The sequence below is a fragment of the Urocampus carinirostris genome, chromosome 2 (assembly GCF_059441175.1).
Source record: "Urocampus carinirostris isolate Australia breed hairy pipefish chromosome 2, RoL_Ucar_1.0, whole genome shotgun sequence".
Taxonomy (NCBI): Eukaryota; Metazoa; Chordata; class Actinopteri; order Syngnathiformes; family Syngnathidae; genus Urocampus; species Urocampus carinirostris.
The window spans coordinates 12,344,954-12,372,931 of NC_142350.1; the positions used below are offsets into that span (position 1 = coordinate 12,344,954).

At 41.6% G+C, this 27,978-nt stretch overlaps 1 protein-coding gene across 2 annotated transcripts; it reads right to left on the reverse strand.

Annotated features, from left to right (window-relative positions):
• Positions 1–725: 725 nt before the first annotated feature.
• On the reverse strand, positions 726–26,641 carry trak1b (trafficking protein, kinesin binding 1b). 2 transcript variants are annotated; one of them, XM_088328951.1, is made up of 19 exons: positions 26,485–26,641; positions 23,781–23,975; positions 20,382–20,458; positions 18,777–18,893; positions 18,538–18,638; positions 17,514–17,619; positions 17,373–17,451; positions 17,170–17,300; positions 17,010–17,084; positions 12,526–12,663; positions 12,369–12,445; positions 11,075–11,308; positions 10,112–10,371; positions 7,982–8,100; positions 5,778–5,967; positions 5,608–5,713; positions 5,417–5,542; positions 4,904–5,059; positions 726–1,970 (listed from the first exon to the last, which is right to left on the reverse strand). In XM_088328951.1, the coding sequence occupies exons 3-19, from the start codon at positions 20,454–20,456 to the stop codon at positions 1,553–1,555; spliced, it is 2,508 nt and encodes an 835-aa protein (XP_088185077.1). In that variant the 5' UTR covers positions 20,457–20,458; positions 23,781–23,975; positions 26,485–26,641; the 3' UTR covers positions 726–1,552. The 2 variants fall into 2 exon arrangements, with proteins under 2 accessions (XP_088185077.1, XP_088185076.1); XM_088328950.1 differs by lacking the exons at positions 23,781–23,975; positions 26,485–26,641 and adding an exon at positions 21,438–22,355.
• Positions 26,642–27,978: the final 1,337 nt, after the last annotated feature.

Below are 27,978 nucleotides of genomic sequence, written 5' to 3' on the forward strand. Positions count from 1 at the left end.
CCTCTGTCTCTTCAATCTACTAGTCCGGCCCCAGTGGCCACAGAGCTCAGTTTGACATCCCTGCCATTAGAAATCTCTGTTGGCTTCTCTCATTAGCTACTGTATTTTGACTTTCCACAACACAACCACCACTCCAGAAAAGACATCATATTTCAATTTACAACCTGTTGAAATGTTTCATGATTGATTTAGTTGTGTGTTTATCAATCGATGCGTGTTCGAGCAAATGAATGATTTGTGGTCAAATCAATGAACCAAGAATAATGATATAAAAGTATAGCTTGTGCAAAATGATGAGACTAAACTTTTTTTGTATAGAGTAAATATTTGGCGTTCTTTTGGGGAAATCGGGGAAAATTGCAATTAAATAATCGTTATTTCCTTCTAAACACAAGATAAAAAAACACTTTAATATTGTATGCCTCACTTTTTGAATTGAGCTACTTAAAGGGACAGTGTGTAATATTTGACCACTAGATGTCTCATGTATTGTAGCAACAGAAAACGAGTGCTGAAAAGCACAAGGAAGATAACAAACTATGGACACTCAGAGACCAAGTTAGACAATATTTCTTCTTATTTTGCCCAGGTTTTGCAACGTTTTTCAGGTACCCTTAGGAGCAAGATGGCAGACAATTATGTCCGAAATCATTATGTAAAATAAATGCAAATTTCCTGATCTACAAATATTTTTAAAATGTCTTTTAAATGATAGTTTATGTATCATTTATTTATTTTTAACCACTTTGCGGTACACAGGTCCCTTAACCGCCAGGGTTGTAGGGGTACCACTTCCTGTGGTGTGTTTTGGGCAAGTACAGCCTGGCCCATCCGTCTCGAGGCTGTTTTTTGGGTAGGGGTTTTCTCCCCCACATGAAACAGAAGCTTCTCCTGTTCCTGCAAACCAGTGAAACCATACAGCACCTTCATCATCTAGTCACCGTTGTTTTTCAGTGTAAAGTGTCATCCTGCTCTTCAGAGATGAGCCGGACCTCGGCATTGAAGAGTATCAGGACGAGACAATACTGATACTAGATCCTAAAACACTGGGGGAAAACTTTTGAGTATCATATGGTACAATACGCATGGCGTGACTTGTGGTTTTCAGACATTTTTTTACCACTAGGAGCTGCTAATCAATACAAACTGTCCCTTTAAAATAGCAAGGAGACTGTGTTTTACAAGGAAACCGGTAGCAGCAAAATGGCAGACAATCATGTCAGCTCTCTCTAGAAGAGCCACAAAATGCTTGACCTATGAGTGCAGGTTTTATGCTGATTATTCAAATCCAAATTCTTTTTTTTTTTTCATGAATAAGTTTTTGGGGACCACAAGGAGGTGCTAAATAATACACAATGCCATTTTAAGTGCCATCTCATGATGAGGAGTTGGTGCGTTGCAGTTATATCGCAGCATCATCTGGTAATTACAATTTTGCAGCGGAACAAGCGAAGGGTTCATATGCGATATGAATTTGCATATTGCGTGAATTCCCGTGCGTAGTTATAAAAGGGATATAAGCACGTGACCGGTCGGGAGCAAGTTAGTCCGATTACTCCGGAGGACCCGGAGCTTTCATGGCCATGCTGGCCGGATAACTCCGGTTCCGTCGGATTCCGTCCGGCCCGAAAGGGGAACCGGATCTGCGGAGCCCCCCCAGCGGACCCCTCAATATAGGGCCGGCGCTGGTTGCTCTGGCCCCGCCCACCCCGAGTCGTTTGACCTTGTCCAGCAGGTTAAGGTTATTCACGGTTACGCTGACGTCCGTTTGGCTTTCGCAGTCCCGCCCTCGCTGTCGCCCCCTGTCGGCCCCCGCCACCTCCTTCAGGATGGAGCGCGCCGGTTTGGATGCCAGGAAGTTGTCGTAAGACGGGCTCTTGAAGTCGAAGCCCAGGGAGGTTGCCACGGAGGAGGCTCCCCGGCCCGTGGGCGAGTTCGGAGGGGTGGAGGGGCGTAACGGGTCGGGCGGCCTGTTGGGTGCAGGGGTAAGACCTTAAGCCAGCCGTCTTCCTACAGTTAAATTAATACTACCAAAGTAATATTCTTTGGTAATCGCAGGGCAAATCAAGATTTAAAGATTTAAAAATGGATGGTGCTGCAATACACACTGTATCAGAAATTAAGTTTTTAGGGGTCATAATAGACAATAAATTAAGCTGGAATACACACATCAGACACATACAAACTAAAGTATCTAAAAGCATTTCAATAATGAATAAAGCCAAATTCATTTTAAACTATAATGCATTGTATTTATCATATTGTTCTCTAGTTCTGCCATACTTAACATTTTGTGCAGAAGTCTGGGGCAATAATTACAAAAGTTCACTACAGCCCCTTTTTATCCTGCAAAAACATCCAATTAGAATCATAAACATGGTAGAATATCGAGATCATACTAATGTTTTATTCCTGCAGTCCAAATTATTAAAATTAGATGATTTAGTAAAATTTTTCACTGCACAACTGCTATTTAAGGTCAACAAAAACATAGTGCCAGAAAACATCCATAAATCATTCATTCGGAAAGAGGGAAATTATAACTTAAAGGGCTGTAGTGAATTCATAATCCCAAAGGTGAGAACCACCAGGAAAAGTATGTGTGTGTCTGTGTGTGGAGTCAAACTTTGGAACAATTTACAAGACAAGATCAAACAATGTCCAAATATTCACTAGTTCAAATTTAAATACAAAAAGACATTACTGGCAAAATACAGGAATTAAGAAAATGGGGTATGAGTGATACGAGAGATTGGGAATAGTGCGTCTAGAACTATGGTTAACTTTGTGTTATTGTTGCTATTGTTATATCATAATTGTTATGATCAATATTATTACTATTGTTGTTATATCATTGGTGTGTTTAATAGGGAAGATGAAGGGGTAGGGAATATAAGCATTGGCTTCTGACTACCCCTTTTCGAACATATTATGTAATATTATTTTGTTGTTGAGTTATTGTTTTTGATCTGTTTTTATTTTTAATGTTCGAATAAAGTTTTCACTCATTCATTCATTCAAATTCAAGACTTTTAAAGACTTTTTAAATGCCTTTTGAATCAAATTCAAGACCATGTCAACATCAATGACACAAATGAAACAAACAAAACAGAAAAAAACAAATATTTAAGACATTTTATTGCCAATTAAGGCCCTCTTTTAAGAATAATAAGTTCAATTACTTATCTGAATTTAAAAGGATCCAGGGGAACCCTGCACTCAGTTTGGCCCGGGGGCTGGATCTAGACTTATGTTTTCAAGTTGGTTAGATCAGCAAAAAAATGTCAATGCCAAATATTTTGATTTTCGGTAAAGTACTTCGTCAGTGTATCGCGGTTTACTTTTCGCAGTTTCGATACTTTGCAGATTTCAAATTTAAATGGCTTTATTGTCATCGTTGGATACTTATGCCCTGCTACAGCAACGCCCCATCACCCATTCATGCTGCGGACCCAAAAGACACACCCTTTGTCCCACAAGACCTTTTTTTTCTTTCTTTTTGTTTCCTCTTGGATTATCGGAGTACCTATGCTCGTTTTGCCAGGACTACCCTTTCTTTTTCCCTTTTTTCTTGTTTATTTTATGACCACGGACACAAATGCCTAAAACTGGGATTACCTACCACCAAGATGCTTCAGAGTGGATGTCGAGAAGAAATTAACCCAACATTTCTTTCTTGCCTGTTCCAGCCAGGGACAGGAGCACTCATGCCTCTGGTAAAAATGGCATAACTACGCCCCCTGATGTACAGCTCTTATCACCAAGACAACAGATCGGCATAGGATTACAATAACATACCTGTCAACCTGTACATTTTTGCCGTACAAAGTACGTTCATTATGCATTTTAAGACGTGTACGACGTATGAGAAAATCTGTACGGAAAAATGCAAATTTGTCAATGATGGGTACCATCCGGTATACACCGACTATCACGAAACGGCAAATCAATCAAGTCAAACGAGTTCCCCGCAGTAGCCTCCATCTCGGTATCGTTTTTTCCGTTGCAAACGAAGCGAGCGGTTTGATGCTACTGTGCGCATGTGTCTGCCACCTGGGGATTTCCCACCATGCATCATTCCAATCAGGAGTTGATTGAATAAATTTGAAATACATGTGGTCTTAAAAAACATCAGATATCATGTGGTAGTGGTGAACTGAAAGGGAGTCCGTCTCTTTTTAGAGAACCAGCTTTTTCGGCTCAACTCATTAAAGAGAGCCGGCTCTCAAACAGCTCACTTGCCTTGATGCATTATATTACGAATTATTATGTTGTATAAAGAAGTTAAGAAAAAAAGGAAGTAGAAAAGGAAAAAAGGAAAAAAATACAGGTTTGTGGTTATCCCTTTAATCAGTATACAACAATAATTCAATGCAGAAAATGAATTCATAATTTGAATACGAAAATGTATTATTCTACTTAATAATATTTGCATGTATTTTTCCTTCTACAGTGAACGTCCAAGCTACTTCATTTTTAAACTTTTTTCATAATAAACCTCATTCATGTCGAGGAACTCAGTATCTCACAACAAAATGTTAATTAACAATATATATGATATAACGAAACACATGAACAATATAACTTGTTAAAACTACATAAATTAACGCGTTTGAAAAAAAAATGTGCTGTAAGATTATTTTGTATTTTGTAAGGAAAAATACGACAGCTTGTAAGGGCAAGGAGCCGTGGAGCTTGACAGGTATGCAATAAAGATTGACACACGTTCATGGTTGTAGTGAAAAGATCTATGGCTGTGTTGAGGTTATGATGTGATGATGATTAACACTCTCTGAAAATTTGGGTTTGCTTCGGGCTCTGTCCCACAAATCGGGCTGGGTCGAAATTTAATACCCGCGAGAGAGTGTCGGGTCAGACTTGATTTTTTTAGGCTCCATCTTACCTCTGGTTGGGAGTAATGGACGTGCTGAGTAAAAGTCCCTGGTTGGCCTGAGAGGCGTCCAGTCCCTGACTCTGGTGGTACATGGCAGCAGAGATCCCTCTCTCTTGAAGGAGACGTACAAGACCTAGGCAGGTGCTGGTGGTACGGGTGGCGTCTCTGTGGACCAATGCAACCAACAAATAAGAGTTTTGTTTTTTTAACACTTCTATATACAACAGGGGCGACAGTAGCTCAGGAGGTAAGGTGGTCGTCTTGGGAACAAAGAAGTCCCAGGTTTGATTCCTGGCTCCTCTGGGTATAATGTTAAAGTGCTCTACCGCAAAACAGTGGACCCCCAATGCGGTAGGCGCCTTTCATGGCTGAGTGTGTGAGCAATTGGGTAAAGTGTGCAGGGTTTTGTAACGCGCTTTGGAGATCCATTCACCATCTTACCAGTTTTTCTTCTAGAGTAGACAGATATTTTTCACCTGACTATTTTAAAAGTTTATTTGAGTGTTTTGGGTTTTTTTTTGCCTGAGGTTTGTGGAAGATTCCGACGGCCTCAGACTGAGCCTGCGGGGGGTGCATGGTGTGACGGCGGGCGTGGCGAGTAACGAGCTGGTCATCACGCAGGAGGACGAAGAGGGGACGGCGTTAAGACTGCGGGGCAAATGGGTTCAAGTGAGAAGAATCCGTATTGGGTATCAAGACCGTCAACGTCTTACCTGGGCGTGACCCGGGTCTGCTCGTCCGTGGGATGCAGGATGCGGCATGTAGTGAAGGTGTAGGTGGAGCTCGTATGGGCCATGCATTTCCCTGGATAGTATGCGGCTGTACGCAAAGCAAACTCGTTCACTGCCAACGACCGATTTAGACGTCTTTCTGGTGGTCTCACCCAGGGCGTCTGTGTTGCTTAGATGCGGGGACGGGGACGGCGAAGGTGGGGAAGGCGGAGCTAGACTGGACGGGGGATGGCCCGGGTTAGAGGACAGCGCAATAGGGGAGGCCACAGACGAGGTGGTAGGTAAATTCTGGAAGTACTGCTCTCCTGCTTCGTCCTCCTCGAAGCTCCCCCAAGAATACACCTGCGGACAGCGACGAATCAAACAAATCGATATACAGTATTTTAGGGCAGGGGTGGGCAAACTATAGCCGGTGGCCCACATGTGGTCCGTCAGGCATTTTAATCTGACCCGCTAAATAAAAAGGGTAAAGATTTCATACAATATATATATATATATATACATACTAGTAAATAAACTACTATTTATAAAACAAATGTTTTTGGTGACAGCTTTGTCGCTAGGTGTGTCTACTACAAAATACTATGAAAACACTAAAAAATAAACGAGGAGCTCATATATTTACCACATACATTTTTTTTTTGCTTTCAGTCCTAAAGACAATACTACGGAAATACAACAAAAATACTACTACAGTACTATAATGCAGAATTACTACTACAGAAATACTCTAAAAATACGACTACAAATATACTACAGAAAAACTACAAAAATACTGTGGAAATACTACAAAATTACAACTACAGTCATACTACAAAAATAAATATAAAATATAGTACTTCAAACTGAAACAGAAAGGGCTCTATAGGTGTTGGGATGGATTTCAATACGGAGGACAGAAAAGAACGAGTACTGTATGTATGAAAAGCAAAGAAATGAGCCAAATTTGGACTCATTTTAATGATATTGATGGCTCCAAAAAAGAGTGCATTTCATCTTCTTATCTTAGAGATTTCTGATCCTTCGGTTTTTGTTTTCCTTTTTTTAATCTATATTTCTTAGTGTGTTTTCTAGAGGAGCCGTGTCTAAATTGCTTGAAATAGGATTGTAAATAGTTATTTTTTTATCTTATCATTTATTTATAACACTGAGGAGTTAATTCATATTTTATTGTTTTGCATTTTCATGGAGTATGTGTTTTGTATTTGACAGTTTTTGTAAATCTGTAAATATTAAAATTGATATTTCATTTGTTTTTCAGGGAGCTTGTCTTTAATCTAAATAAACATATACATGATTTGACTATTGATACGAAAATACTCCAAACGCAAAATCCTATTCATGGAAAAAGCTTTAAAAATGTCACAAAAGCAAAGGACATAACATTCTCGCCACGGAGTGTGTTTTTTTTTACCAAAAATATGAAAGCGTTAAAACAAAGTTAAATGTGTATTTTTGTATTCCATAGCCAAACACTGAAACGTAATTTTTTTTCCTTTATATTTAGTTGTGTGTTTTTTTAGGGATTCTGTATTGCTTGACTTTAAACTTGCTTAGTAGAACCAATTTTCAATTAAGTAGGCTAAAAGTTTACTAAAGATTGCTAGTATAGTATAAAAAAAATAATACATATTCTTAAAACGGATTACTAATTAATTTGGTGTGTTTCTTCATTACTGATGTTTTACTAAAAAACAAAAAAACAAAAACAAATCTGAGGTGCTGTCGGGAGCCGAGCCGAAGAGCCGCTTTTTGAAAAAGAGCCGGAATTCCCGTGACTAGTCCGATGCAACTGTCCCCTTGGATGCCACCGGTAGTGGTCAGTGAAGCTCCACATGACACCTCGATAATGAGGAGCCACCATCGGCGTCATTTGTACGCACACTTGTTTTACTTTTCTTCATTTAACGCATGCTCTATTGAGTCGGACTGCCAGAAAATATGGCAACAGCAACCATTTCAAGCATTTTAAGGCACCTTATCCAAAAGTCAAGCATTTTCCCAGATTCCAGACACCCGTACACACCCTGAATTTGATCTTCAAACAGGGACCTTTTGCTTTATTTGTGAGTGTTTCGAAACCAATTTGACGAGACTAAATGCGTAACTATCAAACCTTCCTGTGTGGAGTTAGCATGTTCTCCCCATGCTTGCGTAGGTTTACTCCGGGCACTTGGATGGAATAGCTACCCCGCGACCCTACTGAGGATGAGCGGTGCAGATAATGGATAAATATGTAGCTACTCTTCTTTTGTAAGCCCGCAAATTTCAATAGTTTATCCCACCGCTGTTTCAGAGAAACAAACGCGATGAGCCGAGTAAACTCAAGGATCATTCGACGTTATAAAATCCAAACCTGCTCAAGCTCTAGTTCGAGAGGTCTGTATCCTTTAGAAACAACCCCCGGCCTGGCATCCAGAATCACACCCAGATGTGGTTGGGCCAGTTGCTGCCAGTGGTGCAGGGTGGCCGAGCCTGCAGCGGGAGTCAAAGGTCACTCAAAACAACCGACGGTAAATCAAAAAAGGAGAGGCAAGAAAATATGAGGAAAATATAAAGCAAATGAAATGAAGAGAAATGAAAATTGAAAGAGGAAAAAATATTTTATTGCTCCGAGAGGGTTAACAATAAGAAAGGAGGGTTAGACAATATGGGAAGGAAAAACAGAAAAATGAGTAAAAGCAAAGCAAAATGTAGAATGGGCATAAAAACAGGAAGTGCAATGTAAACAGAAACAGGAAGTCATGTTTGGTGTTGGGAATGTAAAGCAGTATTGCGTCACACTGAAAACGGATTCAAATCAACCCGTGCTTAAATCCAATGAATTTGAACTCATTTAACTAATTATCTTTATAAACTATACTTCCCAAACGACTCCGACTTTTAGGATTCTGTACGACGCAAAACAGCTGTACACACACGTAACAAAATGAGTGCCGACATTTTATTAAATATATCATCTTGATAAAGCACTTTTTTACAGGTCAAAAGGTTCCAAACATTTTTCATGTTTTAGTAAATCGAAGCTATTTCATGAAGCGGTTTACGACTTAACTAAAGGGACAATGTGTATTACTTAGTGCCTCCTACTGGTGAAAAAAAAGTTATTCATTAAAAAAACAATATTGATTTCAATACTAAGCAAAAATACATGATGCATCATGTCAACAGGCGTTCTACTTAAATGCTAGGTCAAGAAATTACCTTTATCCTGCATAACATGAAGCTTACCTAGACCTTGCTGCTACAGGTACCCCCAAAAACAAAACCCCCAAAAAGTTGTGATTTGGTCTCTTTAAGTGTCTTGTTTTTAATATTGGACACCTGCAAAGAAGATTACACAGGATGCTAGTTCTTTTTTTTGTTCTTGCTCACTGTTTTTTGTTTACTACATGTGTCACTATTGGCCAATAATATTACAGTTCTTTGATAACCACAGCCTTTAAGGCAGATCTGCTTTTTGTAACCAAGGAGATTTAATAAAAAGAAAGGGATCAGATGAGGGCTTTTAGAATGGCCTGGAATTCTTTCCCTGTACACCTCGCAAGTTCAAAATCCATTGATGTCCTCTCTCTTTATTTTGAGTGTCTACTAACCCACTGGTCCGCAACCGTGTCTGTACCACGAACTGGTTAAGGGTCTGGCAATATTCTGGCGGCCTGGCCCAATACTAACCTTAGTAATTCCAACTAAAACAATGTTGATAATGATAATAAGCCTAAATCAACTGAACAATTCCTAGACAACAAGGAAACTCGAGGACACAGGAAAAGGCATTCGATTTTATCTCTTACCCGCGATACCACGTAGTACAACATCGTTTTGGCTGAACCCTTTCCCATAATGCTCAATTGCAACGTTTTACAATGTTTCACCATGGGTAAAAACACAAGGAAATACCGCTACATTTGCTTTGTGAGTGTTGTCTGGCTTTGGTAACGGCAAGTCATTTTTTTCTCTTGTGCTTCTCAGCGTTGTCTCGCAGGCCGGATTCAATCCCTAGGTGGGCCTGATCCAGCCTGCGGGCAGAAACGTTCACACAACATTGCTACACAATACAACTAAACCCAGGGGTCAGTTTTACACTGTGCCCCTTTAAGTTTCGACATATTACGGCAGCTGGGAAAGACTTTGGAGATAAAAGAAAAAGCGCCCCACGTTTAGAGCCACGCTCTGGGTTGCGTATCCCGGCAGAAAGCGTTAGGAGAAGCGAATGCGCCCGATTTGTGATGATGCATAAGAGACCAAAAAGAGTTAAAAAGCATGAGCGAGGGTGGAGTGGCCTTACCCTCGCCTGTGGTTTTCTTATTCTTGCCTCTTGCCTTGTCCCTCGCCCACCTCCTCCCCCTTTCCCTCTCTAGCCCGGCGCCGGTCTTCCTGACCCATCCCCAACCGCCGCTCGTTTCGCCCCCGGCCGCCTGCCCTGTCCTACCCTCCCTTCGCCTTCTCCTCCGACTCTCTTGCTCCTTTTTGGCCCCGCCCTCACCTTCCAGCGGCTTGACAATTTGAAGCTTATCGGGCAGGTAGGGCCCCCTAGAGGCCCACAGGTGGAGGTTCCCCAGGGACATGATGCTCTCCGAAGGGGTGACGATGCCCTCCTGGGCGAGGTCCCCGCCTCCCCGTCGGCGCTCCTCCTCAAAAAAGCGCCGCTCGCTCAAGTTGTTCTGACGGCGCAGGGACAAACGACGGAGGGCCAGACGCAAATCTTCGGCGCCGCTCCTCGTTTTCTCGCCGTTATCTGCGCTCCTGAAAAAAAATAGCATGGAAAAAAGGTCTAAGAGTGCATACAAAGAATCCCAGTGGTCGCTGACCGATGTACTAAACGAATGAGTCGCCGTAGATTGGAATCTTCCTTGTGTTTCGGAGCGCTCGATTTTGGTTGTGCTACACGATGCATGTCAAACTCGTTTGAGCTCGGGGGCCGCACAGTAGAAAAATATTCTCACAGGGGTCAGAATAGTAGATCAAAGAAAGAGGGCGAAAGATCAATAGAAAGTTGGATAAATAGATAGATAGAATGATAGATAGGTAGATAGATAGATAGATAGATAGATAGATAGAAGTGAGAGATAAAAGAGACAGGTAGGGAGAGAAAGAGAGAAAGAAAAAGACAAAAAAAGAAAGAAAGAGAGAGATAGAGAGAGAAAGAGAGAGAGAGAGAGAGAGAGAGAGAGAGAGAGAGAGAGAGAGAGAGAGAGAAAAAACATCAAAAGGACATATTTCGAACCGTCATTTTTTTATCTGTTGTGCTTCTCAGCATTTGTCTTACGCGCCGGATTCAATCCCTAGGCAGGCCTGATCCCGTATAATACTTTACTCATTCGTTTATATATTGTCATTACGTTTTGACCATTTCCGTTTGTCGGGAGGGGATGAAAATCCCCGACAAGGCCGCACGTGGCCCACTGTCCGCGGTTTCCCCACCCCGGAGCAAAAACCCCCCACTCACCTGTCCTGATTGGACGCAGTCTCCATGAGGATGCTCCGGGCTCGGTTGTCCAGGGTCAGGTTGTCACAGGCCGAGTCGGAATGGGGACTGGTGAGTCCGCTGGACATGGGGGACGTGCGCGCGGACAGGGACTGGTTGGAGCCCGGGATCTTGGCACCGGTCGGGGTCAGAGAGCGCTGACCAACCGTCTGGTTAACCTTCTTGACCGTCTCAAAAACACGCTTGCGATGGAACCTACGACGACACACCAGATTCAAAAAGGAATTGGAGTTAGGGACATTGTGACCCCTAACTCACGAGTTAGAAATATATAAAAAGGATTTTTCGACATCAAAATAACTCCTTTCAATGACATTGATTGCTCCGAAGCAGAGTGCATTCATTAAAAAACAAAAACATCTGAGGAGCTAGTTGGGAGCCAAAAGAACAGGCTGTTTTCAGTGAGCCGAAAGAGCCGCCTGTCAAAAAAGAGCCGGAATTCCCATGACTAGTCTGATAAACCCGTCCTCTTGGAAGCGACAGTAGGGAGCAGTAACGCTTCACGACAACGCGATAACAGAGGTAAGGTCTGGAAATAAAAATTCAGCTTGACCTGACCCGCGTCGCGGGTATATAAATCTGAACCGCCCAACCCGACCGATTAACTTTGTTTGATAAATAAGGCCCGAAATAAACCCAAAACCTTAGTTCACCGCCAAAGTAAACACGAAGAAAATCATATTCTGCAGGTTACATGCTGGAAATGATGAAATATTTGGCCAAAAAGCAGAAAGAAAATCTTGTTAGGTATTGGCGAGAAATGGAAATGACGTCTGACGTGAGTGAGCTGGAGGGAGGATGCAGTGCATCTTTTACCCCAACACAGAAGATGAAAATGTATTTGGATTAAGTGATTTGGAGTTAAACTGTTTGGTAAGCACGCCCATTATCTAAATAGTTACTTGAGTAAAAGTAAGTACGCTACATGCTGTGCGGATCTTCTATGAAGGAAAAAATAACGGTGAGAGAGAAGCCCGGCAAGCCAGACTAAATGATTGATTTTTCAAGCCTGAACACACTTTTTTACATTTTTCTACATTTAACAGCATGGCCTATTGAGTCAGACTGCAAGGAAACAAGGCAATGGAAAAAATAATCACATTTTTGAGCACATCACCCACATTTTCTTCACCTTGAAAACAACATTAAAATGTAAGCATTTTCAGGGATTTCAAGCACCCATAGGAACCCTGCATTAAAAACAGAGTTTTGGAAGTGTATGATATTTTGCATAAATACACTGGTAGTTCCATACTTTTGCTGCTCACAGTCAGGGTCATCTAAGCTCAGCTCCTTCCTCATGGTGCCCTCTATTTCCGCAGCCAAGGAATCCTGTAACACACACAAGTGTGGGACATCTTGTTTACACACACACACACAACGTTTGGTAGATATGTCTCTCCGCCACTCACCATCGGGTACAATCCAAGAGGATGGAAGCGTCTTGGAGTTCCCACAGCGTAGTTTTTGTTCCTGAGGTTCTTCAGCTCTTCCTGGGCCTCGTGCAGCATTTCGATGCATTCCGAGTACTTCTCCTCCAACTCTTGCAGCTAGAGGGAACATTCATATCAGGGTTTCTACAGGCTTATGGTAATTTAAATTCAAGGCTCCTGTTTAATGCTTTTTTAAATGAAATTTAAAAACGATTGAAACAAACAAAACTAAAAAAAACTACATGAATTGAAGGCAATTTAACCTTTTTTTTAAATCACATTTTGGTCCAGTTGAAAACTTTCCATCCAAAAAACAGTACTCTCCAAAGTTTTAGACATGGAAAAAAATAATAATAAAAGGATCTTTACAGCATTTAATGGATCCTCAGTCAAAAATGATAGATAACTACTAATTGCATAGAACTCTTCGGTTACCTTCATGAAGCATTTTTATCATGATAATAATAATAATAATAATAATTTCCTTTGTATTGTCATTCTTTGTAACAATGTACACAGAACGAAATGTCGATACACCTGACCCGTTGTAGCGAGCCGATGCAGCCGCAGCCAACAGAGGGCGCCGCCATTTTACCAATTAGGTATGACTCGGCCGAGGCGCGAACCAGCGACCTCCCAGTCTCAAAGCGGGCACACTACCATCTAGGCTACTGAGCTGAAACACTACTTTTTGGTCCAGTGTAAAACCTTTTCGAAAAGCATAACGCTGCTATACTCATGCCCATTTTTAGTGTAGCATCATAAAAACACAAGCTTGTTAAAAAAAAAAAAAAAAAAAAAGTAAAACAGGTCTGCATTTATATAGCGCTTTTCAAGTCACTGAAGTCCTCCCAAACAGTTTACAATGTGCTTCACACTTACCCATTCATACACTCACTCACATACCGATTGCAGCGTCATCCATGCAAGGCAACTACCTGCCTATCGAGGGCATTAGGGATTCAGTGTCTTGCCCAAGGACACTTCAACATTTAACACTGAGGAGCCGGGAATCGAATCTGAGACCTCTTGATCTCCTGAGCTACTGCCTATTCTAACATTTTGCTAAAGTTGAAACAAGACTCAGCAGTGATATAAAAACAACTAACTCCCTGGATCTGGACTATTGATAAACATTCCTATATCTTTATGGTCACATTTTTAAGATTTTCGAAAAATGGATCTAAGACATTTTAACGCCATTTAGGGCCTTACTTTTATAATAATGAATTCAATGCCTTTTAAGACTTTTCAATGGGAACCCTGAGTATATGAACTGAATGTTCAGCAAGAAAAAAAAATACTTTCAGACACATATAAAAACAATTTCTAGTTTTTTTCCTTTTACTGAATAAGTGTACTTTCCAGTGAAAATTTGAGATATTCAGAGTCAATATTTTTGATTGTGTGCGAGTTCATTTACCTGAATGGAAGATTTTTGCAGGTATTTAGATGTGCTTCTTTGTGTGAGAGGAGGACATTGTGTGAGTGTCTCATTTTGACTCTTTTTGCTTACATATGAGTCTAGTTAGGCGCAGTCAGACTTACAAAGAAAGGAAGTTAAATTGAATTCATCATTTGATTGGCAGAGCAAGAAAGTAATCTATAAACTGTACCATATAAAAACACTTTTATCATCTAGTTTTACCTTGTAAATGAAGTCTATGCACTGTTCCCTTTATATAAAAGCTTCAATAGATAAGTACATAATCCTTCATTATGAAGAAAAGTCCAGGCAACGAGAAATACAGTGCATCCGGGAAGTATTCAGAGCGCTTTACTTTATCCACATTTTGTTATGTTACAGCCTCATTAATTATTAATTTAATCTCTTATCTCAAAATTCTACACAAAATACTCCATTATGACAATGTGAAAAAGTTTCTTTTTTTATTTTTATTAAAAATAGAAAATTAAGAAATCACATTTACATAAGTATTCACAGCCTTTGCCATGAAGCTCAAAATTGAGCTCAGGTGCATCTTTTTTCCACTGATCATCCTTGAGATCTTTCTACAGCTTAATTGGAGTCCACCTGCAGTAAATTCAGTTGATTGGACATGATTTGGAAAGGCACACACCTGTCTATATAAGGTCCCACAGTTGAGTGTGCATGTCAGAGCACAAACACCAAGCATGAAGTCAAAAGAACTGTCAGTAGACCTGCGAGACAGGATTGTCTTGAGGCACAAATCTGGGGAAGGATACGGAAAAATGTCTGCTGCTTTGAAGGTCCCAATGAGCACAGTGGCCTCCATTATTCGTAAATGGAAGACATTTGGAACCACCAGGACTCTTCCTAGAGCTTGCCGGCCTTCTAAACTGAGCGATTGGGGAAGAAGGGCCTTAGTCAGGGAGGTGACCAAGAGCCCGATGGTCACTCTGTCAGAGCTCCAGCGTTCCTCTGTGGAGAGAGGAGAGCCTTCCAGAAGGACAACCATCTCTGCCGCAATCCACCATTCAGGCCTGTATGGTAGAGTGGCCAAACGAAAGCCACTCCTTAGTAAAAGGAACATGGAAGCCCGTCTGGAATTTTCCAAAAAGCACCTGAATGACTCTGAGACCATGAGAAAAAAAATTATCTTGTCTGATGAGACAAAGATTGAACTCTTTGGTGTGAATGCCAGGCGCCATGTTTGGAGGAAACCAGGCACCGCTCATCACCAGGCCAATACCATCCCTACAGTGAAGCATGGTGGTGGCAGCATCATGCTGTGGGGATGTTTTTCAGCAGCAGGAACCGGCAGACTAGTCAGGATAGAAGGAAAAATGAATGCAGCAATATATAGAGATATCCTGGATGTAAACCTGCTCCAGAGCGCTCTTGACCTCAGGCTGGGGCGAAGGTTCATTTTTCAGCAGGACAACGACCCAAAGCACACAGCCAAGATCTCAAAAGATTGGCTTCAGAACCACTTCGTGAATGTCCTGGAGTGGCCCAGCCAGAGTCCAGACTTAAATCCGATCGAACATCTCTGGAGAGATCTGAAAATGGCTGTGCACAAACGTCTCCCATCCAACCTGATTGAGCTTGAGACTTATTGCAAAGAAGAATGGGCAAAACTGCCTAAAGATAGGTGTGCTAAACTTCTCATCTCATCTCATCTCATCAGCCGTACCGCTTATCCTCATTAGGGTCGCGGGGGGGCTGGAGCCCATCCCAGCCATCTCCGGGCACTGGGCAGGGGACACCCTGAACTGGTTGCCAGCCAATCGCAAGGCACACAGGGACAGACAACTCATTCGCTCATTCACACCTAGGGACAATTTGGACCGGCCAATTCACCTGAAATGCATGTTTTTGGATTGTGGGAGGAAACCGGAGTGCCCGGAGGAAACCCACGCAAGCACGGGGAGAACATACAAACTCCGCACAGGATGTCTGGAGCTGGATTTGAACCCACGACAGGTTCCCATGACATGAACTGTGCCGCACAAGCGCTAACCACTGCGCCGCCGTGCTGCCCCGGCGTGCTAAACTTGTGGGATCATATTCAAAAAGACTTGAGGCTGTATTTGCTGCCAAAGGTGGATCAACAAAGTATCAAGCAAAGGCTGTGAATACTTATGTAAATGTGATTTCTTAGTTTTCTATTTTTAATAAATTCAAAAAAAGTAAAAAAAAAAACGTTTTCACATTGTCATAATAGAGTATTTTGTGTAGAATTTTGAGATAAGAGATTAAATTAATACAATTTGGAATGAGGCTGTAACATAACAAAATGTAGAAAAAGTGTAGCGCTGTGAATACTTTCCGGATGCACTGTATATTGCCGAATGGCTTAACTTGCTGTTAGCTTGCAAATACTATCAATAATCTTATTGTTTAGGGAATGAAATGTGCGCCAATTCAGAATCTGTGGTCTCAGTATCGCCCTCTACCACGAGGCAAAATAATTGCATGCCTCACTTTGTATCTGCAGTCGCTCATTCGCTTAATAAGTTATATGTTATTTGTATTAATAATATTCATTTGTGAAAATTCAGCAAATTTGAAAGAGCAAATGTTTTTTTAAACTAAATACTAATAACCATTTATTATATTTGTAATTTTATATTTTGATAATGACAGGTGAAGTGCAGGTATTTGAGAAGCCATTTATTACTTTTAGTGGGTGAAAAGAGATTACTTTTTAGGATCAGAGTTCATTTTTGTTAAATCATTGTAGGTTTGAATTTTCAGTGGAAGTTAAGTTTATTGTTGTGTTTTTAGCTATAAAAAGTTTTGGGTAATTGTGGGAAATGGTATTGAAGGTCATACTTGACTATTTGAGGGGGTAGAAAGCGTTTTATCGTCGGGATTTTGGGGGTTTAATATATTTTGGGGGAGATGTTGGTGCACACGCTTTTGGTGGGTAAGTTGATGTTCTTTTATGTAAGTTTCTTTAGCGGTGGTATATTAAATTTTGACCTCCACAGCCAAATTTAAGGGTTCCATTTCTTCATGGCCACCAGATACTCACCTCCGCCGTGAGCTGCCTCTGCGCATCTTTGGCTGCGATCAAATGCTGAGAGAGCTCTTCGTTCTCCAGGGCGAACTGCAAACACACACACAAGGTATTTTGACATCAGCATAAAAAGGAATGCTGTGTTTTCTCCGTCCTTTTAATTTGCGATACTCACCGACTTGGCTTTTTTTTGCAAGTCGACAATTTGGGAGAGGAGGTGAGTAATTTCTTCTTGCTGTCGGGAGGCATCGTCCGTCTTGCGAGCGAGTTCCTCCGCTATGGTTGAGATCTGCAGACTGGACAAGCCTGCGGGGGTTGGAGGGGTAGTACTTAATGAACATCACAACTGTCGAGTGTGCCAGGAAACGGGGAACCTACGAAGCTCTTTCACACAGTCATTGACAAGCTGCTGCTCCTTCTCCTCGTAGGTCTCAGTCTCAGATTTGAGATGGGTCGCCTGGATGAAACGGGACAGTGAAAATGAGGCAATGTTTAACCAGAAAAAATGCATGGACTTACCTCCGAGCGAAGGGACAGATTCTCTTCTTCCAGATCTTTGAGTTTCCTCTGCAAGGTGTCGCTTAGAAAACCACTTGCCGCGGCTTCCACCCGACACTTTTTACCCCTTTGGACACATATAATATCGGTTTACACGGTTGAGCATCAAGATGGAAAACTCACCCTACCTAATATAAAGGTTGGTGCAATCGAGTTACGTCTTAGTGCTCACTAAGTAAAGAACTTTATTCATTCTACTGCCATAAAGTGGCGTTTATGGACACTAGTTATACAGTGCCTAGCAAAAGTGTACAAGCGCCTGCTCTGTGATGGGCTCAAAGATCAGTGAAAGGAGTCACTGGAGAACAGCCAGCCTTGTGAAGTTCAAATAACACATCAGGCAGGTTCGGGATAAAGTTATGTAGAGGTTCAAAGCAGGAATGGGATATGGGAACCATTTTAAGACGTAATATATTTAAGAAGTGATTCCAGAAGTTCCCTCATGACGTCTGAATGATTCAATGTCGACCCAACTAACAGTGACTAACAATGACGGAGTGCACCGGTGTGTCATTTGGTCCGGGATAAAGTTGTGAAAAAGTTCAAAGCATGAATGAGACACATTTCACCACATTTACACATCTCCCGGAGCACTGCAGGAGAAACAATATAAAAATGGAGAAAGCATGAATCCACTGCAAACCTAGCAAAACCTGGCCGTCTCTCGAAACCTTTGGCCCAAACAAGTACAACTAATCAGAGAAGCAACCAAGAGGTGAGACACATCAGTTCCAAGATGTGCAAAACTTATAGAGACATACCCAAAAAGACTTGCGGCTGTGAAGTTAGCAAAAGGACAAAGTATTAACTCAAAGGGGGGGCATATTTTTGCAATGCCTTCTTTTCAAATCATTATTTGTTGTTGTAAGCCTTAAATATGGCAATATGTTCCAAAGTTCTTAAGGGGCCAAAACTTTTGCGAGGCACTGTAACTCAAGCATTCACAAATCCGCCAAAGTGAACGAATTGACAAAAGAACACTGACGTTGGGGATCCGCCGGTCTCTTCTTCGCTCTCGTCGGCCGCGTTGGTGTAAAACTGGAGCAGCTCATCTTTTAAGTTCAACTCGTGGTGGAGTTGGGCCACCTGCCGGACCACAAGCTCATATTTACATTAACTACACACACACAAAAAAAAAAACAGAAACGCGACATTGCCCCGAACCTCTTCGGTGATTTGTCCCACACACAAAAAAAAAAACAGAAACGCGACATTGCCCCGAACCTCTTCGGTGATTTGTCCCACTTGCTCCTCCAGGTAGTCATTGTGCTCCGTCAGAACTCTGTTCTTCTTCAGGAGGGACTGGCCGATCCTTGCAGCCAACTCCAGATCTCGCTCTTTCTAATTGCACAAAATATCAAAATGAAACACTTTTGATGTTGCAGGAGTTATTTCTGAGCAAAAGATATTTATAGTGCATCTCTTGAGCCTAAATATAACTCAAAAGCACCACCTTAAAACATCTGATTTATTGAAGATACATACAAGTGTCAATTATATTTAATGATGAGTCAAAAATTGTGGTAAAATAAGATTTTGTAAGATTTGGAGGGATTTTATACAAAAATAATAAAATTATTTAAAATGATCAAAGCTGTCTGCAATACAGTACATTTATGCTCTTTTTTTACATTCCCCCCCAAAAAACAAATTTAGGATAAATCCAGAAAATACAGGGTTTATATACCCTTTTAATGGCCAAATTCAGGCTCTTTTAAGGACTTTTAAAGCCAATTTTTCAAATTCCCCAGTAGCATTAAAAGAAGAAATCCAATGTGAATAATGTATTTTGCAAAGCCACAAATACAGTATATCTGCAATTTACATTATTTTTTTTTATCTTGAGTGTGCATTCATCAAGACATAGGATTTTTCGATCTTGAGTTAATCGCAAATGTATTTGTGGATTATGTGTATAAATATTTTTGAGACTAATCTCCCCCCTTTTCCCCGTATAGGTGTTAGGTAAAGCACAGTAATAGGTAGCTTCCATATTCTGTTGCAGGAGGTTCTTCCCAATTGCAATTGGGAAGAATACCAGTGAGAAGCTCTACCTTAATTTGTTTGCATAGTCTATAATAAATGTCTATAATTGATAAGTAATCCTTGCACTTATACACATTTTCTAGTGCCATGTTTATGTGTAGCATGCACTTGTCCTGTGACCTGTAGGGAGCAATGACGCTTCATAAGACAATGCCATACAAACTAATGCTAGCTGCTGTTAATTAATAAGGGAAAAGAAAATGCAATGGCTAAGTGAAGCCACGGTGGAGCAGTGTTGGAATCTTTTTCAAGCAAACTTGTTGAGAAGCATGGTAAACATGTCAAGATTTACAATAACTTAACCCAAACTTCAAGCACATTTCAATCATTGAAAACACGACATTAAAATTCAAGCGTTCTCAAGGATCAAGAACCTGTACATTCCATGAACAAAATTACAGCTGCGCAAGAAACTGTTACTGAAGACCTGATAGAGTGAGTTTGGCTTGGGCTCGAACACCGACTCGTTGTGTGTCGAGTCCAAAGCGACGCTTATATTTAACTAAAATAGGTCACAGAGACAATAAATAGTTGTACTTTTCATTGTAAATTCAGGCAATAAAACTTAAGACCTTTTAACATAGATTTTACATAGTTTCACTACATTTCATCAAGTGGTTTTTGAGATATGGGCATTTTGAATGGGGTCAAACATTGAATGTACCGAACTGCAAGAGCGAATTTTATTTTGATGCACGTGAAAGTGTGAGAAGACATTTTTATGTATCCTATTTGTAAATAATTGTATCTATTCCCCATGAAACCTCACATGTGTGAGCTCACCTCTTCAAGAAGACGAGTGACGGCATCAATGTCGCTGAAGGTCTTCGTCATCTGTCCCACCCGGTCTGCACACATCACTGTGAACGGACACACACACACCAAAAATGGTGTTAAGCGAGGCAGCACAGAGCAACATTACACAACCTCGCCAGAAATGTCCTTTTAGAGGTCGTCGCAAGGTCAGGTTTGCGTGATGCTTTCGTCATCCATGATGATGATGTTGTGGCTGTCCACAACCCTCCAGCACCAACTTTATTGATCTGGTCTGATCAATGATGGGCAGTACGCAACATTACAATTGCTACCATTTGCCACTCACTTATTTCAATTGCCTCACCAAGCAACAGCACTCAAGCTATCTTGTTTCTCATAACTGGGTTCAAATAACTTTTTCATGGCCGAATTCAAACACTTTTAAAGAACTTTCAAAGCCACTACCGTTTAAAAAATAAATCAAGCGTCAATCAACAGAACAGGAGCCTAAACCTTAGTTTCAAACCCTATCGGAATCCTAAAATCGATTTAAAACCCTAACCGACCCTAGCCTTACGCCTTACTCAAGCTATAACCCTAGCCCTAACCCTGTTTCAAACTGTAGCCCCAGCTCTAAACCTTTTTGGAACCCTACATTTGGTTTAAAACCCTAATATGGGTTTGAAGCCAAGAGACGAAATGGATATGGAGTGTCTCAAGATTACACAAATAAAGAAACATGCTTGGTTCACTGCTTTCACAGTTTGGTGTACACGTTTCTTCTATCACTTCTGTTATGTGGCTATTTTAAAGCATTTTGTGGGGTTGGCTTCCATGGAAGTTTTTACAGTAGTTTGTACCTAGTTACTCTTCGTGTAAGGCCTTCCTTTTTAGTATCAGTAATCTAGGGGTAACTAAGTTACATTTCAAACAAAGTAACTGTACCGCACCCAACACTTACTGCAACTTAAATTAACTTATCACTTTCGGTTTACTTCAACAGAGGTTTGGCGTCTTTTCATAATACTCAAAATGTCAAATGGAATCGCAAGCCACTGCCTCACATGAAGTCGAGCGCTTTACCTTTCTTGTCCTTTCGAAAACACCATTCGCCCGGCTTGTCTGTCCTCCTTGTTGGCATCCCGCACTCGCTTCTTATCTCCTCTTTCCACTTCCGCTACGACCGGCGAGTCCCACTCATGTCACTAACTCCCACCCAAACGCCCAATCGGGGCAACCGGAGAGTGAGAGAGAGAGCAAGTGTCCTGTGTATAATCACTTTGGAAAGGAGAGCTATGAAGTTGGCCTCAGTTGAACTCGCCAAATAACAGTTCTGAAGTGATTACAGGCGATCAACTATGTTTACCATATTTTCCGGACTATAAGGCACACAAAAAAACAAAAATTGGCCAGTACTTTAAAGGTGCACCCAATATACCACAGAATATGGTGAATAAGATTGGGAACAGTATTTATACGTGTGTGTTACTACACGAGGTTTTCCAGTATACAGAAATCCATCGATTTTCGCGGTTAATGGAACCAGACCCTCCGCGAAAAATTTGCAAAGTAGCGTTGGACCTTCGTAAAAGCCCCCAGGGGTTTAATTGATCTCAAAACGACGTAATTACTGAATGGGAGTATAGGACTGTAACAAAAAAAACATTACAGATCTAAAAATAATAACACTAGACATAATTGCAGTCTGTCATGAGTAAAACTGGATGGCTTATCCATTTATTGTAAGAAAGCAATTTAGAGATCGGCTGACTAGCTTTGCGCTAGCATCGGATGTCATCAAATTGATTCAGATCTCCTGATGATAAAATAAATCTGATCCAAATGTAGCGGTACCCCATTAGGTGTAGCTACAGTTCATCCGTTTCATGGCTAATGGACCTGACATTGAAAAGATACAAGGTCCACAGCAGTGGCTTGGGAGAGTTGTTAGTCAAGCCGTACCATTAGGCTGGACCAGCAACACTGCTCTTGCCTTCTGCCTGACACCGCCCCAGTCGCTTCTGGAACCTGATAATAATCCCCAGAGCACTTGCGGATGATTACCATTTCATTGCGCTGTTCTGACCTTCCTCAGAGTCTGATTTAATCAATGATTTTTTTTCCCAATGTAACGAGCTTCTTAAAGCTATCAGAACGCAATGCATGTTACAATGATATCAATGAAAGTGATAACCAAAGCGCGAAGTAGTGCAATGATTGATCGATCGACCGAAATCGCATAGCATTGTTTTCACTGGGAATCGGTCACGGGTCGCAGCGGTAAGGGTGACGGATACCCATCCACTAGTCCACCAGTGATACATGTGACATACAAAAAGGCATTCAATTTTATCACATTATTCCACTCTTTTCCTTTATGGTGCCATTAATGGATGTCAGAGGAACAGAAAGTCGTCCTGAGAGATATCAATAAACACCAAGTCCAATCATCTTCAGATACACCAAATACTTTTTTACCCTCGTTGTGCTTTGTTGCGTTTATTTAGATCTTACACTTTCCGTTTTCTCCAAAATCGAATGCCTTTTCATATGTCATCTGTTTCACAAGTGGCCTAGTGGTTGCGTTTTGGTACTCTCACTGCAGCGACCCGGTTCGATTATCTTTGCGTCTGAAGTTTTGCGATTTTGCTTAGTGACATTTACGACTGAACTATCGTTGCTCTTATATATATATATATCGTAAGTCTTTTGGTAGTGCAGTGGTTAGCACAATTGCCTAATATACAAAAAGTCCCTGGTTTGAGACCAGGTGGAAACATTTGTTGGCCTGGAGAGGGATGGGTACCACCAGGCTGTACGTGCTTAAGACACACCACAGGAAATGGTCACCATTTCCTAGGGGGTTAAGGGATCCAATATCCCACCCACCCAGAAAATGCATAACGGTTATGCATGGATAAATACAGTAGTTCCTACTGTAGCTTTAATTCCATGCGCCTTCTTCTCCAGTGCGCCTTATATATGAAAAATGTGACAAAAGACTAATTTCTAGGGGGGCACCTTATAACCCGATGCATCTTATAGTGCAGTAAACGGTAGATCATTTTTAATAAATAATAACGGGCTGAAATTATTTAAAATCCCCCTCTCCCCGAAAACGTGTGTGTTTTAATCAACAAATTCAAAATTATTTCACCCAAATATTTGTGCTTCAATTCATTTTGAATAAGACATTGGAATTAGGTGGAAATATGAAATCCAGAGGTGCCAAATTATAAAAAATTATGTTTCAGAACGGATGAAGAGATTTTCCGAATTTCAAAAACAATTTTGAGAAGAAAACTAGCACAGAAAATGCACTTTTCTTCCACAGAAATTGCAATGCAGGCCTGAAAAAACGCAATTCGGCAGCCCTACAACCCTGAACGTATGCTATGCTAACCTGGCGAAAGCGCGCAGACTTACGGAAATATTTGAGCGTCTCCTCGATCTGCTCGCTGGTCAGGTCGAGGGGAGCGTCGGGGGCCACCAGCGGCGTGTGGAGCCAGTCATCGTGGTCGTAGCCGTAAACCGTGTCGGCCCGTAAGCGATAAACCGGCAACTGCTCCTCCAGGAGACTGATGATCTCAAATTCGGGCAGGTCGGTGCTGTTGCACACATCTAAACACACATACTGGACTGTCTCAGAAAATTAGAATATTGTGATAAAGTTCTTTATTTTCTGTAATGCAATTAAAAAAACAAAAATGTCATACATTCTGGATTCATTACACATCAACTGAACTATTTCAAGCCTTTTATTATTTTAATATTGCTGAATTTGGCTTACAGCTTAAGAAAACTCAAAAATCCTATCTCAAAATATTAGAATATCATGAAAAAGTATACAAGTAGGCTATTCAACTAATCACCTGAATCATCTAATTAACTCGAAACACCTTGCGAGGGTTTCCTGAGCCTTAAAAACACTCAGCTTGGTTCAGTAAACTAAATCACAAGTATGGGGAAGACTGCTGATCTGTCTGCTGTCCAGAGGACCATCATTGATACCCTCCATCAGGAGGGTAAGACACAAAAAGAAATTTCTCAAAGAGCAGGCTGTTCACAGAGTGCAGTTTCAAAGCATATCCACAAAAAGTCTGTTGGAAGGGAAAAATGTGGCCGGAAACGCTGCACAACCAAGAGAGATGACCGCAGCCTTAACAAAATTGTGAAGAAGAGCCGCTTCCAGAATTTTGGGGAGCTTCAAAGACAGTGGGCTGAAGCTGGAGTCCAGGTATCAAAAGCCACAGTTCACAGACGTGTCCGGGAAATGGGCTACAATAGCCGTATTCCCATGGTCAAGCCACTTCTGAACTCAAGACAACGGAAGAAGCGTCTGACTTGGGCTATGGAGAAGAAGCACTGGACAGTTGCAGAGTGGTCCAAAGTCCTCTTTTCAGACGAAAGCAAGTTTTGCATTTCATTTGGAAGTCAAGGCGCCAGAGTCTGGAGAAAGGCTGGAGAGGAGCAAAATCCAAGTTGCTTGAAATCCAGTGTGAAGTTCCCACAGTTAGCAATGGTTTGGGGAGCCATGTCAGCTGCTGGTGTTGGTCCACTGTGTTTCATCAAGTCCAGAGTAAATGCAACTGTGTACCAAGAGATTTTAGAGCACTACATGCTTCCATCTGCTGAAAAGCTCTATGGAGATGAGGATTTCATTTTCCAGCATGATCTGGCACCTGCCCACAGTGCCAAAACCACCAGTAACTGGTGCACTGACCATGGCATCACTGTCCTTGATTGGCCTGCTAATTCCCCTGACCTGAACCCCATCGAGAATTTGTGGGGTATAGTTAAGAAGAAGATGAAAGACACCAGACCTACAAATGCAAATGAGCTGAAGGCCGCTATCGAAGCATCCTGGGCATCAATAACACCTCAGCAATGCCACAGGCTGATTGCCTCCATGCCACGCCGGATTGATGCAGTAATCCGTGCAAAAGGATTCCCAACCAAGTACTGAGTGCATCAATGGACATATTCAAATGTTTGATTTAGTTTTGCTGTTATAAAATTATTTTTTTACTTGGTCTGAGGAAGTATTCTAATATTTTGAGATAGGATTTTGAGTTTTTTTCAGCTGTAAGCCAAAATCAGCAATATTCAAATAATAAAAGGCTTGAAATAGTTCAGTTGATGTGTAATGAATCCAGAATGTATGACATTTTTGTTTTTTTAATTGCATTACAGAAAATAAAGAACTTTATCACAATATTCTAATTTTCTGAGACAGTCCAGTATGTAGTAAAACATACATATTATAGCAACAATATGTCAAGATGGCGGTGCAGCAGTTAATTTCTCTCCATCTAGTTTTAGATTTCTTATCCTTTTTGTATACACTCTTGACTATTAATGGCTACGGTTTTTCAGTAATCAAAACAGCCCACAAGATCGTCGGTTGCTCTCTGCCCAGTATAGAGGACATTGCCTGCTTGCGATACCGTAGCAGAGCCATCAACATTGTAAAGACTTCTTGGACCTGTTGCCCTCGGGTGGGTGCTATGGGTCCCTCAAATCAAGGATCACCTCAGAGACAGCTTCTTCCCCAGGGCCATCACTGCCCTAAACGAGCGCACAGAACTGTGAAAACATATCTTGCGACTTATTTCCTCTTTTTCGTTTTGATGTCGTGCAGCCTGGTCGTCCTGGTAGAGGGGATCAACTCATGTGCGGGCCATTCTCACGGTTTTGTTCATTTTCCTCATGTTGAAGTTTTTCCTTGCCCTCGTGTAGGTTTTAGATCAGGGGATGTTGTAATAATAGTCTGCGGTTTGCAATCATCTGTGGTCTCTGGAGCCCTTGGAGACCAAGTGTGATTAGGGGCGTCACAAACAAATATGAACTAACTTTGTTGCTGATAAATGTTATCGCATTTATTTTCATTGCACTATTGTTACGATGAACTATTATTTTTCATGGAACTTTTTGTAAATATTTGTTCAGCTTTTTATCTGATGGTCTTTTTATCTTTATTTCTTTTTTCATTCTTGTCTTTATTACATGTTTACCCTGAAGTGCCATGTCCATTCTCGTTGCATACAATATTTCACAACGTTCGTACCAATGACAATAAGGACAGTTCAATTTAATAACCGTGGCCTCAAAGGAGCTTCTTTTTTTTTACCTGTGATGGTCTCGGCGTCCTTAAAGTTTGAGAGACCCCGGTAGACATCGGGCTGACTGGACTCGCCCTCCCCTACATACTGATCTTCGTCACAGACGGGCCCAGGATCAGGGTCGGGGTCAGGGTCCGGGGTCGCCAGCCGGGAGGGGGCCGAAGAGGCCAGCTTGGATCACCTTTCACTGGCCGAGAAGAACGGCGGCCATGGATCTCTTGAGCTGGGGAACCCGATGAAAAAACACACTCGTTGAATTAAATTGAAACAAACAGTCCTAGTCAAACAAACGTTATGTAAAAGTCAAGCGAGTGCATTGCGATCAATGCACCACTTGTCTTTGAGTGCGGCTGAGTCAGCACATTGCTGTCTGCCAGATGCGCATTTTTGATCAGGTAATAAAGCAGGCCTCTGCATTGTAAAGCAATATGGGAATTTTGAATGTTTTTATATTATTTAATGCAGCTTTTCAGATGAATACTAACACACAGTTTCAGGAGGAAAGTTAATTTCTAAAGCTCTGCCTCATCCGTCATATAGGACATTCAACGTTGGGTCAGAATTTCGTTTTGCAATGTTAGAAAATGATGCAACAATAACAGAACATGTGCATCAAATACTATACTTCAATTATTCACAATGACTGAATTATCTGATGTTAGCTAGGCGTAAGGTTCGGTGTTATATCGCATGTGTAAAGCAAAAGTTGTCTTGACAACTTCCCCTAGGGGGCCAGTCCGAGTGGCTGGAGTTCCTGAAGGCCGGAGCCGGGAGAGGAGCGGTCTCAGCACCTTCAGTTGGAAAAGAAGCCAGTGAGTGGACAAGAGGTCTGCCTTACAAGAGGCTTAGCTTAACAGGCAAAGAAACACAATAGTTCTTTTGAGCAGGTCCTGTGAGCAAGCAACCAAATAATTTAAGCCCGATTGAGTCCGCAGACAAGTTGGTGGGATCCAGCAAAGAACCACAGCTTCAACTCAATGCAGTGATCTTGGTCCAGACCGGGCTTACAGCCTTGAGGACTGCCGCTCTATCATCGAGGACATCTCATGGTGTCAGGTTTAGTTTGGTGTGACTTTTGGTGGGAATACTATCAAATTACAATAACTCCAAGTTGTTTCAAATCTTATCTACAGTGATGAAATGAAATGAAATGATCTGCATTTATATAGCGCTTTTCAAGTCAAGACTTCCCAAAGCGCTTTACAGTGTGCTTCACATTTCCCAATAGCGGCCGTGCAGCCATGTAAGGCGCTAACCTGCATATTGGGGGTATTAGGGGTTCAGTGTCTTACCCAAGGACACTTCGACATGTAACACGGAGGAGCCGGGATTCGAACTGAGATCTCTTGATCCCAAGACGAGCACTCTACCTCCTGAGCCACTGCCATTCAAGATCCCAACTTCTATCTTCCATCCATTATCTGCACCGCTTATCCTCAGTGGGATCGCAGGGGTCCTGGAGCCCATCCCAGCTATACTCGGGCAGCGGGCAGGGGACACCC

Excerpts from the sequence above, each read along its gene's own strand:
- trak1b (XM_088328950.1), bottom strand. The coding sequence starts at position 21,495 with ATGCCAACAAGGAGGACAGACAAGCCGGGCGAATGGTGTTTTCGAAAG. Across the intron at positions 5,968-7,981 it reads TCGAACTAGAGCTTGAGCAG|GTGTATTCTTGGGGGAGCTT; the intron begins GTTTGGATTTTA and ends CGCTGTCCGCAG. Across the intron at positions 5,714-5,777 it reads AAGCAACACAGACGCCCTGG|CCGCATACTATCCAGGGAAA; the intron begins GTGAGACCACCA and ends CTTTGCGTACAG.